The 14,465-nt window shown below is 40.5% G+C and overlaps 1 protein-coding gene across 11 annotated transcripts in view; it reads right to left on the bottom strand.

Moving 5' to 3' along the window:
* Positions 1-14,465, bottom strand: part of PLB1 (phospholipase B1) — an 89,986-nt gene that overhangs the window by 12,285 nt on the left and 63,236 nt on the right. For all 11 annotated transcript variants that reach the window (XM_084514843.1, XM_084514847.1, XM_084514844.1 and 8 more), the window contains 10 exons: positions 14,235-14,316; positions 13,667-13,771; positions 11,794-11,889; positions 10,601-10,672; positions 9,806-9,889; positions 7,962-8,022; positions 7,194-7,252; positions 4,219-4,277; positions 2,488-2,531; positions 1,242-1,341 (listed from right to left, as the gene is read on the bottom strand). In XM_084514843.1, the coding sequence (XP_084370969.1) occupies positions 1,242-1,341; positions 2,488-2,531; positions 4,219-4,277; positions 7,194-7,252; positions 7,962-8,022; positions 9,806-9,889; positions 10,601-10,672; positions 11,794-11,889; positions 13,667-13,771; positions 14,235-14,316 (762 nt within the window). The remainder of the gene's footprint in view (positions 1-1,241; positions 1,342-2,487; positions 2,532-4,218; positions 4,278-7,193; positions 7,253-7,961; positions 8,023-9,805; positions 9,890-10,600; positions 10,673-11,793; positions 11,890-13,666; positions 13,772-14,234; positions 14,317-14,465) is intronic.

Raw genomic sequence — 14,465 nt, 5'->3', positions numbered from 1 at the left:
AGAGCAAGTAGAAGGACCATGGAGCAGCATCAGCAGCACAAATAATCTGATCCAAAAGGGCTTCAGTGAGGATGGCTGCCAAGTGATGGGCAACTGGGATGGATTCTACACATCTCAGAGCTCACTTAAATGCATTTTGTTTGGAGAAAAACATGAATGCCCACATGTACAGAGACATTTAGCTGCATAACTCCTTTTCTAGTTGTGTGTGTGGGGAGTCTGGTGCTTACACAGAAGCTGGGCACCTAACCAGCTTTCCTGACCTGGCCTTCAATTCCTACAGCCTGTCACAATGCTGGAGGATATTGCTTACACTGTGGAATCACTGGGCTGGAGATTCCCAGCTCAGCTGTAGGCAGGGTGCAACACCCACAGAGCAAAGCACAAGCCATGCTGAGACACCAGCTGGAGACTTGAGCTCCTGACATACTGGGATGCAACTGTGCTTGAGCCCTGCCTATTTCCAGCAGCTACATAAATGTGGCTACATTATTTGCACTCCCAGAGCCATAATGACTGTGCTGAGCCTTTGCTCAGGGCACCCATGAGGTATTTAGTAGCTGCATAGGCTTTGCTAGCTACCCTGAAACTCTCTTGCAGTAAATTTAATGACTGTTAGAGGTGTCACAGGCAGTCTTGGAAACATTCTGTGAGTATCCATAGAGCAGGCAAAACATGTGCAATACAAACTTTTATATATTTGAGTTCGTAACAGACTAGCAGAGTTTTCCTTCAAAAAGGAAGAGGAATCAATTCCCAGCTGCTCACTCTCTTTGAACTAAAACCAAGGATAGTTTTTAATGCCGTTAGGGTAGCAGTGGGCCTCTATTTGTTAGTTTGGGGCACGTTTCCCAGAAATCAAGGAATAACTGAGAGATGGTCATGAACTTTTTCTCATTACAAACACAGCCTGAAAATGAAGCAAGGAGCTGCATACCAAAGGCTGGGCAGAAAAAGGTACCAATAGAATAGGAAGCATAACTAAGGCACTGACTCAGAAATCCTGCACAAAGATCGAATGAAGAAAGGGAGTTTGTCTCTAACTTAGAAAACTTAAAAATTAAATCCCCAAATACTGAATTTAAAAGTATATAATCAGTAATCAAACCACAGAAACATGCACAGTACAAGTAAGCACCATCAGCATTAACTCAACCTTAAGATACAGTTCAAAGATAATCTGCCAGTCCATCATTTCTCTGCTACCCGCTTTACCCTTTCCTGGCCGCAGTTGCACTTACCGTGCAGTGGCACCTTTCTGTGCAACGTTGAATCCAGCTGTTTCCTTACTGCTACCAGTGGAAAAGCCAAAGATGTTTGGACTGAATTTTTTCAAGATATCTTAAAAAGAGAAGACGTAACGTTCAACCATCCACAGTACAACCAGCATTGTTGCTATAGACACACCTGCCTCGGAGACTTCAGTACGAAATTATTTCTCCCTGTGGCCTTGAGGAGCCAGGGCCTGGCAAGCCTTAAATCACACAGCTCCCAGGGAATTCACCATTCTTGAGTATGAATGCTGAAGCAATCATGGTTCCTTCCCTTCATGTAACAGCAGCAGATGCTCCAAATACAGTCCTCTACCTCCTGGTCCTCCAGCTTCTCATTAAGATAATATTTATAGCAGAGAAGTGAATTATATTCATGTTTACAGGCTTCAGTGAAACCCTCAGCAGTGAAGCATGATGCCTGAAAACTATTATTGTTATTATGTCTGTAGTGCTGTCTGAAACCTCTTTGCAGAGTCTCACAGTGCTGTATACATAATGAAATGTATTTTCTATTTTTCCTTACACATGATGTTCGTCATGTTACATATCAGATCTCATTACCAACAATGTCAGGTATTTTCAAACTGCTCCACAGCACGGATTGTGTATAAATAGAAGAACCACTGTGAACCAATTCCCCTCTAATTTATAGTCACACTGACCACTTAGTGGTTTCTATGGCAACTACAGGAATCAGTTACGCACAATGCTACGACAAGAAATTTATAGTATTTTTAGATTTTTTTCAATGTGATGTACCAATTCAAAATCTCTGGGAGAAGTCACCAGGAAACCACAACTTTATCAACAATCTTTTCTAAGTGGATCGCTAATTGTTTCATAACTCTTCATTTGCCCACAGCCATTACAGTCAGTCATTGGAAAGCACAAAATGAAATGAAGGAACAGATCGGCCAGGAACTTCTGCCACCTTCAGCACATTTACTCCTCATCATTTTTATCAAAAGGATGCAACCATCACATGCAGATCCTGTGATGCGGAGGGGCTGAATCAGCTTTACGGCTAGGAAGGTCAGTCTGGGTTTCAGCTGTGACTCTCATGAACTGCTCGTATCCACAACAGATGGGCACCCCCCACTGTTTGGGAGGAAAGCGTGATCATTTCCAGATGTTTCCTAGCATCTACTTGGACTACTTTCAGAGTAATTACTTCCCTTGCTTTACACTCACATCAGTTTTCCAAGATACTCACTAGGTAAAGTAGTTTGGGTCTCGAGGGTCCCATCACCTCCGATACTACAAAGGGAAAGAACAGAATCACAAAGTAGGATTAGTTCGGCAACCATCTGTCTTGCTGTCATCATATGTTGCTGTAGCAGCCCAGGAAGGTAAAAAGACTAACCTCAAACAGGACTATGAATATAAACCACAGGACAAGTAGGAATTCAGGGGAAGTACTGAAAGGAGATTTCAGATTAAATCAACCAGGGTTTCAGCTAAGGTAGAAACTATGCCAAACTAGGAATTGAGCATAGCGGAGAAATAATTTTTCATATGGACATGCTGGGATGCCCATCAGAGAAAGGCATTTTTCCTCACCAATGTTGCTCCATGTGACCTTGTTGAAATTACATTTGTGTGCAGTTATGCATAGAAGAGAGACTGCATTAAATGCTCATTAGCCACCTATTTAGGATTCTGCAGTGTTGATTATGAAAAAAAGCCTCTGTATCTACCATTCAAATAACATCTTTGTAACAAGCCAATACTTTCTTATACCACCTCTGTCAGACCCTCTGACATGTCTATGCTTGCATATACATTTAGGGTGGGGGTAGGGTGCAGAAAAGAAAGATGAATAAACATATGCTTGCTTATCTACCATACGTACTTTTGCCTACATGAAATAGGCAGTTTCCTTCCACTCTACTGTGGACATGGAGGCTCATATCCACTCTAATATATAATGTCATTGCCCACTTTGTAACCACAAATATATTTGGGGTATCTTCAAATCAAATATATTTGGGGTATCTTTGGGCGGCTGAGGGAGCTGGGCTTGTTCAGCCTGGAGAAGAGGAGGCTCAGGGGTGACCTTATCGCTCTTTTTAGGTACCTCAAGGGAGGCTGTAGCGAGGTGGGGGTTGGCCTGTTCTCCCACGTGCCTGGTGACAGGACGAGGGGGAATGGGCTTAAGTTGAGCCAGGGGAGTTTTAGGTTAGATGTTAGGAAGAACTTCTTCACTGAAAGGGTTGTGAGGCACTGGAACAGGCTGCCCAGGGAAGTGGTGGAGTCACCATCCCTGGAAGTCTTCAAAAGCCGTTTAGATGTAGAGCTTAGGGATATGGTTTAGTGGAGGGCTGTTAGCGTTAGGATGGAGGTTGGACTCGATGACCTTGAGGTCTCTTCCAACCTAGAAAATTCTGTGTCTGTGTGATTCACTGAATGTGCATGCGGTGTTCTCACCGTGTTTGTGCCAATTCACACTCACTCAGATTCTCTAGTGTTAGACACTGTATTAGATAATCACAACAACAGCAGCAATATTTTGAATAAATTCCGGAGGGACTAGTAGGAGGTTGAGATAATTTACTCATATTAATAATCTAGTACTGCCAGATGGGGGCACAGGAGCCTGCTGGTAGCAGTCAGGTCTGGTTAAAAAAAATAAGACAAGCAAACGCACACAAAACTAACAACACAAAAATCACTCCCTTTCTCTTCCAGTTCTGATTCCCTCAAGTCCTTAGCCAGCAAAATCAATCACTCTCTGCATCCTACCCTACCCCGATATTTACTCTCAGCAGTGAGAAATTGGTATGATAGAAGTAGAATTTAGCTACTACAGCTGTGTCAGCACACCCCTTTGCATGGGACATTTCATTTCCATTTTTTTTCAGTATGTAACTACTCAACCAGGTGACCTGCACTTTTAACTGAGTCTGTGGACAAAAATGCCAGAGAGGAAATGAAGAGTTTTTACCTCCAGGAAAGTCCCCTCCAGTCTGTTTGTAGGTCAGTTGAGTGGGCTCCTACAGCAGTCTGGAAATGATGGAAAGAATCATTTATAAAATACTAGAAGAAAAAGGTGCTACAAGCTTAGGTAGGAGAGACAATGTGATATGAAAGTGCTGAAGGTAACATTATTCTGCATACAGACATTTTTTTCTTCAATATCTCTGTTATAGCATAAGTGCTCCATGGTCTCATTAACCAACATACGCTGCCCCCAGTCAGCCCTGCATCTCCTACACTTCAAATTCATGGCCTTCTCATATTCAAAAGCATTTCATCTAGTCAATAGACCTTGGAGCATCAGAGATACAGCCCAGCCAGAGGGCATCAGGCTGTAAGGCCAAAGACATATGGCCTTGGAACTACAACTCTAATATTAGTTTCAGCAACCCTAGGGGACCCAGATTAACATCTACAGCTTTCTATTTGTTTGGATTTTTCTAATGGAAAATGTTTCATTCTGGCATTTCCTGAAGAAAGCCGATTTTGAGAGACTTAATAATCCAGGAAAAAACACTGATGAAAAATTCCCTGCCAGTTTAGCTGTAAATAAATCAGTAGAGGAGCTGGCTTTTAATCTGCCAAGAAAACAAATCTTTGGTGCAAAACCCACTTTACTCTTCTGAGACCCAGTCTGCTAGTCTAACACACAGACTTAGTGAGGTGTAGGCAGGCTCTTTTTTTGCCAACACAGATAAGCGCGTTGGCATATCTATTGCTTTCACTGTGCAATGGTGCTGGGAAGTCGGACAGATTCATTTCCAGCCAGTGACATGACAAAATTGCTCAGCGTTTCATTAATCTCCAACTGCATCTAGACTGAGAACAGTCTTCTTGCAGGGTGAGCTTTACTGTTATTATTATTTAGTATAAAGAAAAGCCACCATAACAAAGAAATTGGTGATGGATTTGAGTGCTCACAGGACTGGGAAAAGAAGCTTATTTAACTTAAAAAAAGAAAAAAAAAAAAAAGAAAAAAAAACTTCTACCAAGGTCAGCACCTGCAGTTATATAGTTTATTAATGGTTTAATTTCAGTTTGTACTCCTCAAAAAGACATGTGTCCTAATTTCAGCTGGGATAGAGTTAATTCGCTTCATAGTAGATAGTATGGTGCTGTGTTTTAGGGTGAAAATAGCATTGATTGTACTGAATCAAGGCCTTTTCTGCTAGGTGTGTGCAGGTAGCTGGGAGGGGATGTAACCAGGACAGCTGACCCAAATGAGCCAAAGTGATGCCCCATACCATGTTATGTTATGCTGAACAATAAATATGTGGGGAGTTGCTGTTGCTCAGGAAATGGTTGGGCATCAGTTGGCTGGTGGTGAGCAATTGATTTGTGCATCACTTGCTTGGGTTCTATTTATTCTTCCCCCCTTCTTTTCTGATTATACTGTTCTTATTTCAGCAGACAAGTTCTTACACTTTAACCTTTTTCAATTCTCTCCCCCAACCCATAAGGTGGGGAGAGAGACGAGGGGAGAAGCAGCAACTGTGCTGTGCTCAGCTGCTTTCTTGGTTAAACCACAGCTTCATGGTATCAATACAGCCCTGAATACTGACTGCATTCAGGGCTCCTCTGGGAAACACCAGGAGGAAGAAATCAGTGCCTTAGTGGACCAAGACAGATCTTTGCTGCAGTCCCTCTGCACCAGGGATGGTTATGAAGTACAAAGTATGTGTTGCTGCTGGCTATAATAGACTTTTTGTGTGTGTGCAAATGTGTGGATGTGTAAGCTTGTGTGATAAATACCATATTTGTGTCCTTCCCCCCAGCCCCAGCCAGTACTACTTCCCGCAAAAAATGTCACACCTTCCTGTAGCAATGGCATCCAATAAGAATTGCATGAATAATGGCAGTGTGAAAATTGCCTTGCTCAGCTGTTGAGACAAAATCCTCAAGCATCAGTCTGGCCCTTATTGTTAGGGATCTCTGAGAAATTTCACATACTGAAGAATGAAAATTTAAAGAAGAGATGTGTGCAGTAGGGGGAGGAAATCAAGCAATCAATTTTAAGTGTTGTAGCCATGGATAGGAGGGAGGGTTGCAGGATCATTACTGAGGTCTTCTAAGAAAAGCTCAAAGCTCAGTAAGCAGGAAGCCAGGATTACATCAGGAACACCAAAATCAGTTTTCAGAGTTAATGAGGAGGTGAAGACATGCACACCTGCCAGTTGATAAGCCTGACCATTTGAAGGCTCTAGTCCATTCAACTCCTTCTGAACTCTACAGGAGCTGAAGCTGCTAGAATGAGCACAGGTTTAGCTCAGGAGTTAGAGTTCATGTTGACACCAATATTTGCCTTCATCCCGTGCCAGAACAATTCTGTAGTGCTGTGTAATTTCAGAACTTTTTCCTCAAAAAACTTAAGTACAGATCTGCAGTATTTCCTGTTATTCTTCTTCTGGGGCCTTTATTTTTCTATGATTTTTTTTTCCCCGCGTGCATTTCTCAATACATGGCATACATCATAGTTAAAACTGAAAGGTGCCTAATCCAGGAAGCAACAGCTGAAAGCAAAATTCTGATATACTGAGATGAACTATCTCAAGAGAAAAGCACTTTGGCCAGCTATCAGTTATTTCCATAGGAATTTACAGCAAGACCTCTTACTGCATGAAAAATGCCTCTTGCTTGTTCTTATGTCAGAAAATACTGTTACTATAAGGGAGACCTCTTCCTTTTCAAAAACACTTGAATAGATTCTGTGCAATGGAGAATATGATCCCATTTCTGTCCTGGCCTGAATTATTCATTACTGGATTACACAATTGCCAGTGTCACTCAGATCCCTTCAGGCTATTTGTTCTCAAAGGGGCACAGGTAGATGAGCTTTGCTTTGCCAAGCCAAAGCAATTTGCTTTCTGCCTGACACAACTGTGTATAGGTAGAAAGCAACACTTACTCTTCTCATTCTAAACCTGGCAATACCGCAGTACTTACTGTCAGGGAATCTCCCAGTGCACCAATGACTTTGATGTCAGCAGGTTGTAGCTCATGTACTGAAAGAGGTAGGAGAAAAATCATGATTAATGATAACTGACTCAAAATACTTTTTATCAGAATAAATAGCAGAATAAAGGTCCAAGTCTTTAGTTCCAACCTGATGGTATTTTTACAGACTTTTAGGGAGAATGAGCCTCAAGTTCTTTGTACCCACAAGGCAAAAGGCAAAGCTTCTTGCCATTTGCTTGCAGCAGTGTACTCAACCAACAAGGAAATACAGGCTTTAAAACAGCTTTTCATATGTAGGAAAAGAGTGAAAATGGATTAGATACGTTTAGGGTTTCTAAGGTTTGGGTCATAGATCAATACTTTCCATTAGCAATCTGCCCATAAAACCTCCCAGTTATGAACAGCACTGCTACTGTGCTTTCTATCAGACACGGCTCGCCAGGTAAATCACACCTGCTGAGCCGCTAACCAACCTAGGCAATTTTAATCTGACATGTTGCTATATATAATATATGGATTTGATAAACATAATTGTATTTATCCACAGAGAGCACACCTGCTGTGCTGTAAAGCTTGTCACGTATGGCAGGATGGACTTTCCTGCTTTGAAGTTAAATATATTAGCTTTCATTGTTTACTTTCTACCTAGGATTTGCAGTTTCAAGATCTTATTGATCTTGAAAAAACAAAAACAAACAAACAAAAAAAGGTGAAATCTTTCCTGTTTGGGATTTTAGCTCATGAGTTCACTCTCACCTGATGTTGGGACACGACTGGATGGAGTCTGTTCTGAACAAGACAGGTCACTGCCCCAATTCTGAAATGACAGTTTATCGAATTGTGTCACGTTGTGGTTAAAAGACAACATGGAATACATATATCATTTAATTGTACAGTAAAGGGCAAAACCAAATTCAAAAATAGATCTTGTTTTGGTGCCTATACAGCTGAAGAGTCATAGAATCATAGAATCTTTTAGGTGGGAAAAGACCTCTAAGATCAGTCTGTCCTCTTCTTTGTGGAATGCTGTCCAAAGATCAATTACTTTTGGTGACATTTTCTAGCCAAAACACATCTTTTTTATCAAAGCCAAAACATATCATGTAGAAATATTGCTTATAACAACAGTTCCATAAGAAGAATATATTTTTTTCCCTCCTCTACAGCCTGGAGATTTTGCCCATGATCTAGGAGGTAGGGTCTCCAGTTCTGAAGTACTGTCTAAAGAGATACCAGATGTAAATCCAAAGAAAACAGAAGTAAATAGAAGTTACATTATATTCATCTATTACATTATTACTACTTTCTATGTACCTCCCTATTCTTCTCCTGAAAACTTTCAAAAATTGCTTGTTTCAGTGAACATAACATTTTAAGAGAATTTGAACCCTCTGATGTTTCAGAAAACAGAACTGTCAGCCTCTAAATAATTAGATTTTACCATACATTTGTAGGAGATATCATAGCTATTATGTTTATTCCACCATTAATGAAACGATGTCAACCACATATCACTAAACATCTTGATTCACCAGCAAAAGCATCTGATATTGCCCATGCTCTTTGGTAGTAAGCAACAATGCAGAGATGACAGTGAGGGAAAGACTGTTCTCCTATACAATGTGTAATAGGCTCTACAATCCAACAGCTAGTTAAAGGATGCTTCCAGAAGTTAGAAAGGATAGCTGAGAGTATTTTTAGATCAGAGAGGAAGCTGTTCTTTTACTCTCTCTACTGCTTCTTTACTTTATCATTTCAAAAGCTATTGCCATTGAGATTCAGTAAGTGCAAGAATTACCCATTAAAATTATAATTTTATCTCTACAGACAAAAATCCTATTTCAACATTGTAAACTATGGCTCGTTGAAACCATATTAGCGGTTGCTCTTTGCAACCCTCAAGACTCACAGAGATTTTCTTAATTTAGTTAGGTATGAGGACCCCTGGTACGTCCAGCTAGCCCAGTCCACTTTGACTGCCATCCCCAACCATACTTGTATCACCAAAACAGAGCAACCCTCGCAGAAAATCTGCGTGCCTGCAACCATTTGTCACGAGCAAGTTACTGCCCCATTTCCTCAAGTCCTACACAAAGTTTGTTTCTGCAGTTTGTTTAATCTGCCCTGTGGTAGTTGCTCGGTCATCATGGAAAGTGAATCCTTTGGAGGACCAATCCCCATCACCTCCTCTGCAGCTGGCAGCAAATCCAATAAGATGACTGCCCTCTACAGGTTGAGCACACTTGAGAGCATGGAAGTACAGTGGCTCAAGAAGAGTCCTCAGATCATTTGGGTACTCAGGATCCTAAGTTCTCTTCCCCTACTGTTAGGGATGAGTTAATGATGCACCTTGGGTGACTTACTGTAGAGAAAAGTTTCAATATAATTGCACTGACTGATACAATTAATTTTGTCTGCCTTCTGGGAAGAGTTTAACCTTTATTTACATAGAAAACAATGCAATGCAAGATAGACTTCTCTGTCTGAAAACTGTTAATAGGTTATTGCATTTCTAAATTCAGGATGATGTGTGAACAGTCACCAAACAGGGACCATTTTGCATAGTTTGTCTAAAATGCAGCAAAGTGTGCAACAGTTACCTCTGCTGGCTCACTGGTGGGAACCACAGTTGGAGTTGGATTGATGTTGTTGCTATTTTTATATGTTGCCAGGAAGGGTTTAGCCTGGGAGAAAGAAGAAATTAAAAAAAAAAAAAAGGAGAAAGAGAGAGAGAGAGATTAGAAAAAAACACATGGAACAATCCAGAGCAAGTGACATCAATAAACACCAAAAAAGTAATTGTCTAAGCTGCAAAAGATGTATCTATATTTTGTAACCATGCTCCTTACTTTAAAATTCAGAAGCAAGTTTTTGTTTAGCACCTTATGGCAAAAATGACATATGCCATATCCTGATTAGCAGTTTAACATTCCCCTCTCTTAAGCTTTCCACAAATTATTAAACATTATTGGATGTTTAATTCTTTCAAAAGACACTGATGTAAGGTCTGGAGAAACCTTGACCTATGTCAGCAGAGGGGAATAAACGATTGACTACTATATGGTGCTCTCTTCCCTGCAAAAGAGGCCATACAGACTGCATAGATGGTTTTGTCCCCTACTAATGGAGCCTGTATTAATGAAGAAAGGCACATTTGTTTAGGCTAAAACTGAAAACACGTAAATCAGCATGTTCTCAGTCAGCATTCACTGCACAATAAAAGGCCGAGGGATACCAGAGAAGGTACATTGATAGCACCTGCTCATTCAGAGGTAAGCAGAGGAGGAAAGTTTTCAGCAAACTTGCCCCAGACATATTGAACCCCTGCTGTCTGCAGGCCACACAAGTATGTACGGCTGCCTGATACCCATCTTCCACAACATGGGGATATTTACCTGAGTCGGGCAGCTGAGGACAGTGTCAACCATGAAGTTAAATGAGTCAGCTTTCTGGCCTACAGGCTGTAACTAGGAGGGACAAAAATAAATAAATAAGCAAAAGTTTGTAGCTGTCTCAGCTCATCTTGCATTTGTATAACAATTCTATCCAAAAGAATCTAAACACACCTTTCAGTTTTTGTTTTTTTTTTTAATTTTTTTTTTAAACTGCCTGCATTTACAGACCTTGATTTACCCAAAGCTGAAATGCCTTTGCTCCTCAGAAGGAACATGGCAACTGAGCAACAAAACAGCAACTCTAGAAAGAAGTTTAAAATGGGAAGTGGAGAGCTATGCTGGATCAGCTTAAACTCCAGGATGATTTTGGCAGGCACATGAAGTACCTTGGACTTTTGCCAGAAGGCGAGGTTGTAAACTCTGTTCTCTTGCATAAAAGAGAAGACACTAAGAGTCCCTCAGTTTTTATTGCTAAGTTGCACGATGGCAGCTCCAAGAAAAGGCTGTTTATATGTAGAAGATTAAACAAAATTTAATTAGAGGTACTGCTTGATGATTGCAGGCAATCATTTTAGCTAAGACATTACCCCAAAGTATAAAGAAGTTACCATTTGGGATCTAAGATACTGCGTCGGACTGCATGCATACTCCTACTGCACTACAATCCTAAGCACAATGAGTTTGCGTAACCAATCTTCATGACTCATTGTTACCAAGTTTTATTCATTTTCAAAGGTAGTAAAGCTATACTGAATTAAAGCTATTTTAATTCCTAGTGAGACTCTCACAATACAAGGATTTAAAACACTTTTAAGTAATCCATTTTAAATTGGCATATGTAGTCACGATTCTTTATTTGGTGGTTTCTCATATCAGCCCATAGAAACGTCATCCTTAGTAAATATCCCAACTTTCATGACAATGGGTGAAATGGATCTCAAGCTGCACAGCTGAAATCATGACTGACTGATCATGCACCTTCAGCGCCCCTCCCTTCCCCACCGAATCTAAGAGGCAAGAGCTTCTAGGTTGTAGGTAGGCAGAAATTTGAGGGTATCTGACTAGGAAAGAAGAAACAAACACTGGGCACCTATCACCACGTTACAGAGTTATCTGGGACTTCATTACAATGTTTATTACATAATCTTTGTGGTCTAGCTAAAGACTGTTGTATGCAGAGCCTGTCACCTTACCAGAGCATTCCAGAGAGCCCTGGCAAGCTGAGAATGGCCTTTCTGGCTTGGATGGAAGCAGTCAGGTGAAAAGTAGGAGACATCAGGATGACCATCCTACAGATGAAAGCATAAAGTACATGTAAGTGCGGAAGAACTCACAGAGCTCCAACTTCAGATTTCTGAGGCCAGATCAGAGCCAGTTCACTCTACTTCTTCTTGCCACTCCAATGTGGAAAGCCTCATTAACTGGTGATACAAAGCGTGCTTCAGCAGGTCCACTAGCTACCAGAAAAGCTTAGCTAGAAATGCTTATGTGCTTCCAAGGAGAGATCCACAAAACAGCAGCAAAAACACCATTTTGAGTTTGGTATCTAGTCTCTCTCTGGGTTCTGTGAGAAAAATGGGATCCTCTCCTTGGCACAACATCAGAACTGGCTGCCTCAGCACCATTATGCTCTGCTGTACCTTTACACGTGAATGAGCGTCTTATAGACATTGTACCAGAAGGAACAGAAGCCAGCCATCTTCTCACAGTTGTGTCAGTTCTGCAAGCTTGATAGGAGCAAAAACCAAGTGCTTGAGAGAAGGCAGCCAAACTGACTGAGTACAGGTACAGCCTCCTTTACAAGCACAGCTGTGCTTTAATACAGATACTGGGACGTCTGGAGCAAGTAAGGCTTGGACATTTAAATACCTTGGCTTTCAGAGAGTTTAGATCACAGATAACTGAAATAACTTTTTGTTGTTGTTCAGAGCAGTCCTCCCCCAAAACTTGAGCAGTTTTTTGATTCAGTGTGTTTGAGCAAGCTAATGAGGATGACTACCAGCATTTGGATCTACATCTGATCTTTTGCCAAGTTTAGAGGCTGAGTTTTCAGTTCAGGAACATCTGAATTTTGTGTGAGATAAGGAAAAGACAACACCCTGAACTTCCTTAAAATCTCAGCTAATGCTTGTGAGACTATAAAAAAAAAAAAAAAAAAAAAAAAAAAGTTCAGAAACACTTTGCTTCTCCTATTTTTATTTTTGTGTTCCTCACCTTAGCAACAAAACCCCTAAGGATGGCTTTTCACAGGAACCAGCTTCATAAAAAAATAAATAAATAAAAAATAAAAAAGCCTAGTTTGTTTGTTTGTTTTTCACCTGTGAAGTTTTCAACCAGTTTTCTAAGTTTAGGAGTTTTATCTGTAGCAGTATTTGAAACTCTTCAAACTTATCACTAGCCATTGGTTCGATAATACTAAGGCAAACCCTGATAAATATTTTGCTGCATCTGCATATTTAGTTCCAGGTGAGAGAAGGAAGCACAGATCTACGTGAAAATTAGCAAGTGGAGTTTCAGTTTCAGAGAAGGTACAAATCACTTCCTAGATTCACAGCTCGCTGGGACTTATTCAAGGAACTGAAATATAATTGCCAATAACAGGAAAAAGGGCTCACTACATAAAGCTGCTGTTTCCTCTAGATCATATGAAAACTTCTCTTTCTGTCAGACACATAAGTTATGGGACATGAAGAAGAGGTGATGTTCTAGTCTTCAGTGAGCAATGCAGCTAGGTTGCTTTAAGAACTGTAACTTAATATCTCCATCTTTTATTAATCACACTATATTTTGAGAAAGAAAAGTATTTACATATCCTTGAGAACATACACAAACCAACCTCTTGATTCAGGTTTTGATTCATTGTCCAAAAAAGCAATTCATACTGATAGAACAATATGTAAAACAAAGAGCAGATATCTACACAAAGAAATCTAATCTGTTGTACTAAAAATCAACAAGTTCTAGTAAGAAAAGCACGTGACAAGCTGAAACTATTTTGCATACTTTCTGTAAATGTTAGATACTCACATTTAATTCTTTGCATTTGTAAGTCTCTTTAGACCATACCTGATCAAGAGGAATCGTGGGATTTCGGAGGAAGGGCTGAATGATCACTGTGAAATTTTCGTGAGTGTCATATCTGCCAGACTCCACCAGTCCCTGAACACCAAGCTGCAAGAAAACAAACCCAGCCACCAATAACCCATCAACATCTCTGCATAAAAACTGTTTTGTTGTTGTCTGCATTTTTGTTTCTTTCTTTTAGAGGGAGAGCCCAAGAATCATTAGGAAGCTTCTGCTTGTTAACTGAGATAGACAGAGACATTGGCAAAAGGTAAGCCTTGTAAAAGTGGCTGAGAAGGCTGCAACACAATACTGCAGTTGTGAGGGACAGGATTTTGGTGACTGAACTCTCACCTGTCCATCTGTATTACAAAACACTTTTTCTGAAGAGATTTACTTCTGTTTTTCATCGCATGGTGTTCTGGATAACATCAAAATTAGCTCCTGCTTAGCTCATAGTAATATTTTACCCTGAAGGGCCCTATGATTTGCTATAAACAGGCAGGTTGCTTGGTAATCAAAAGCTCATCTCAACTGAAGGCAAAGTAATAAGTTCTCTTAATAAACATACCTGGTAAGCTCTGACGGCTTCCCTCACCATTGTTAAGTTTTTTGAGTTTTCTTCTCCTGTGAGAACACAACTACACAGATAACTGTGGGAGAGGTTAGAGGAGAAAACAAGAACATAGAGGATTAGATATTTTAGAATGCAAGTCGCCCTTTACCACCCAACATCTTCATGACATGGGAGTAACAAGGAAATCTGTACACTTGAATTTCTGTGAAAGTGTCTTATTGTCCA

Source organism: Aythya ferina (assembly GCF_964211825.1).
Source record: "Aythya ferina genome assembly, chromosome: 3".
Taxonomy (NCBI): Eukaryota; Metazoa; Chordata; class Aves; order Anseriformes; family Anatidae; genus Aythya; species Aythya ferina.
Note: the sequence above shows the minus strand (reverse complement) of the source record. Positions and strands in the feature narration are given on the sequence as shown.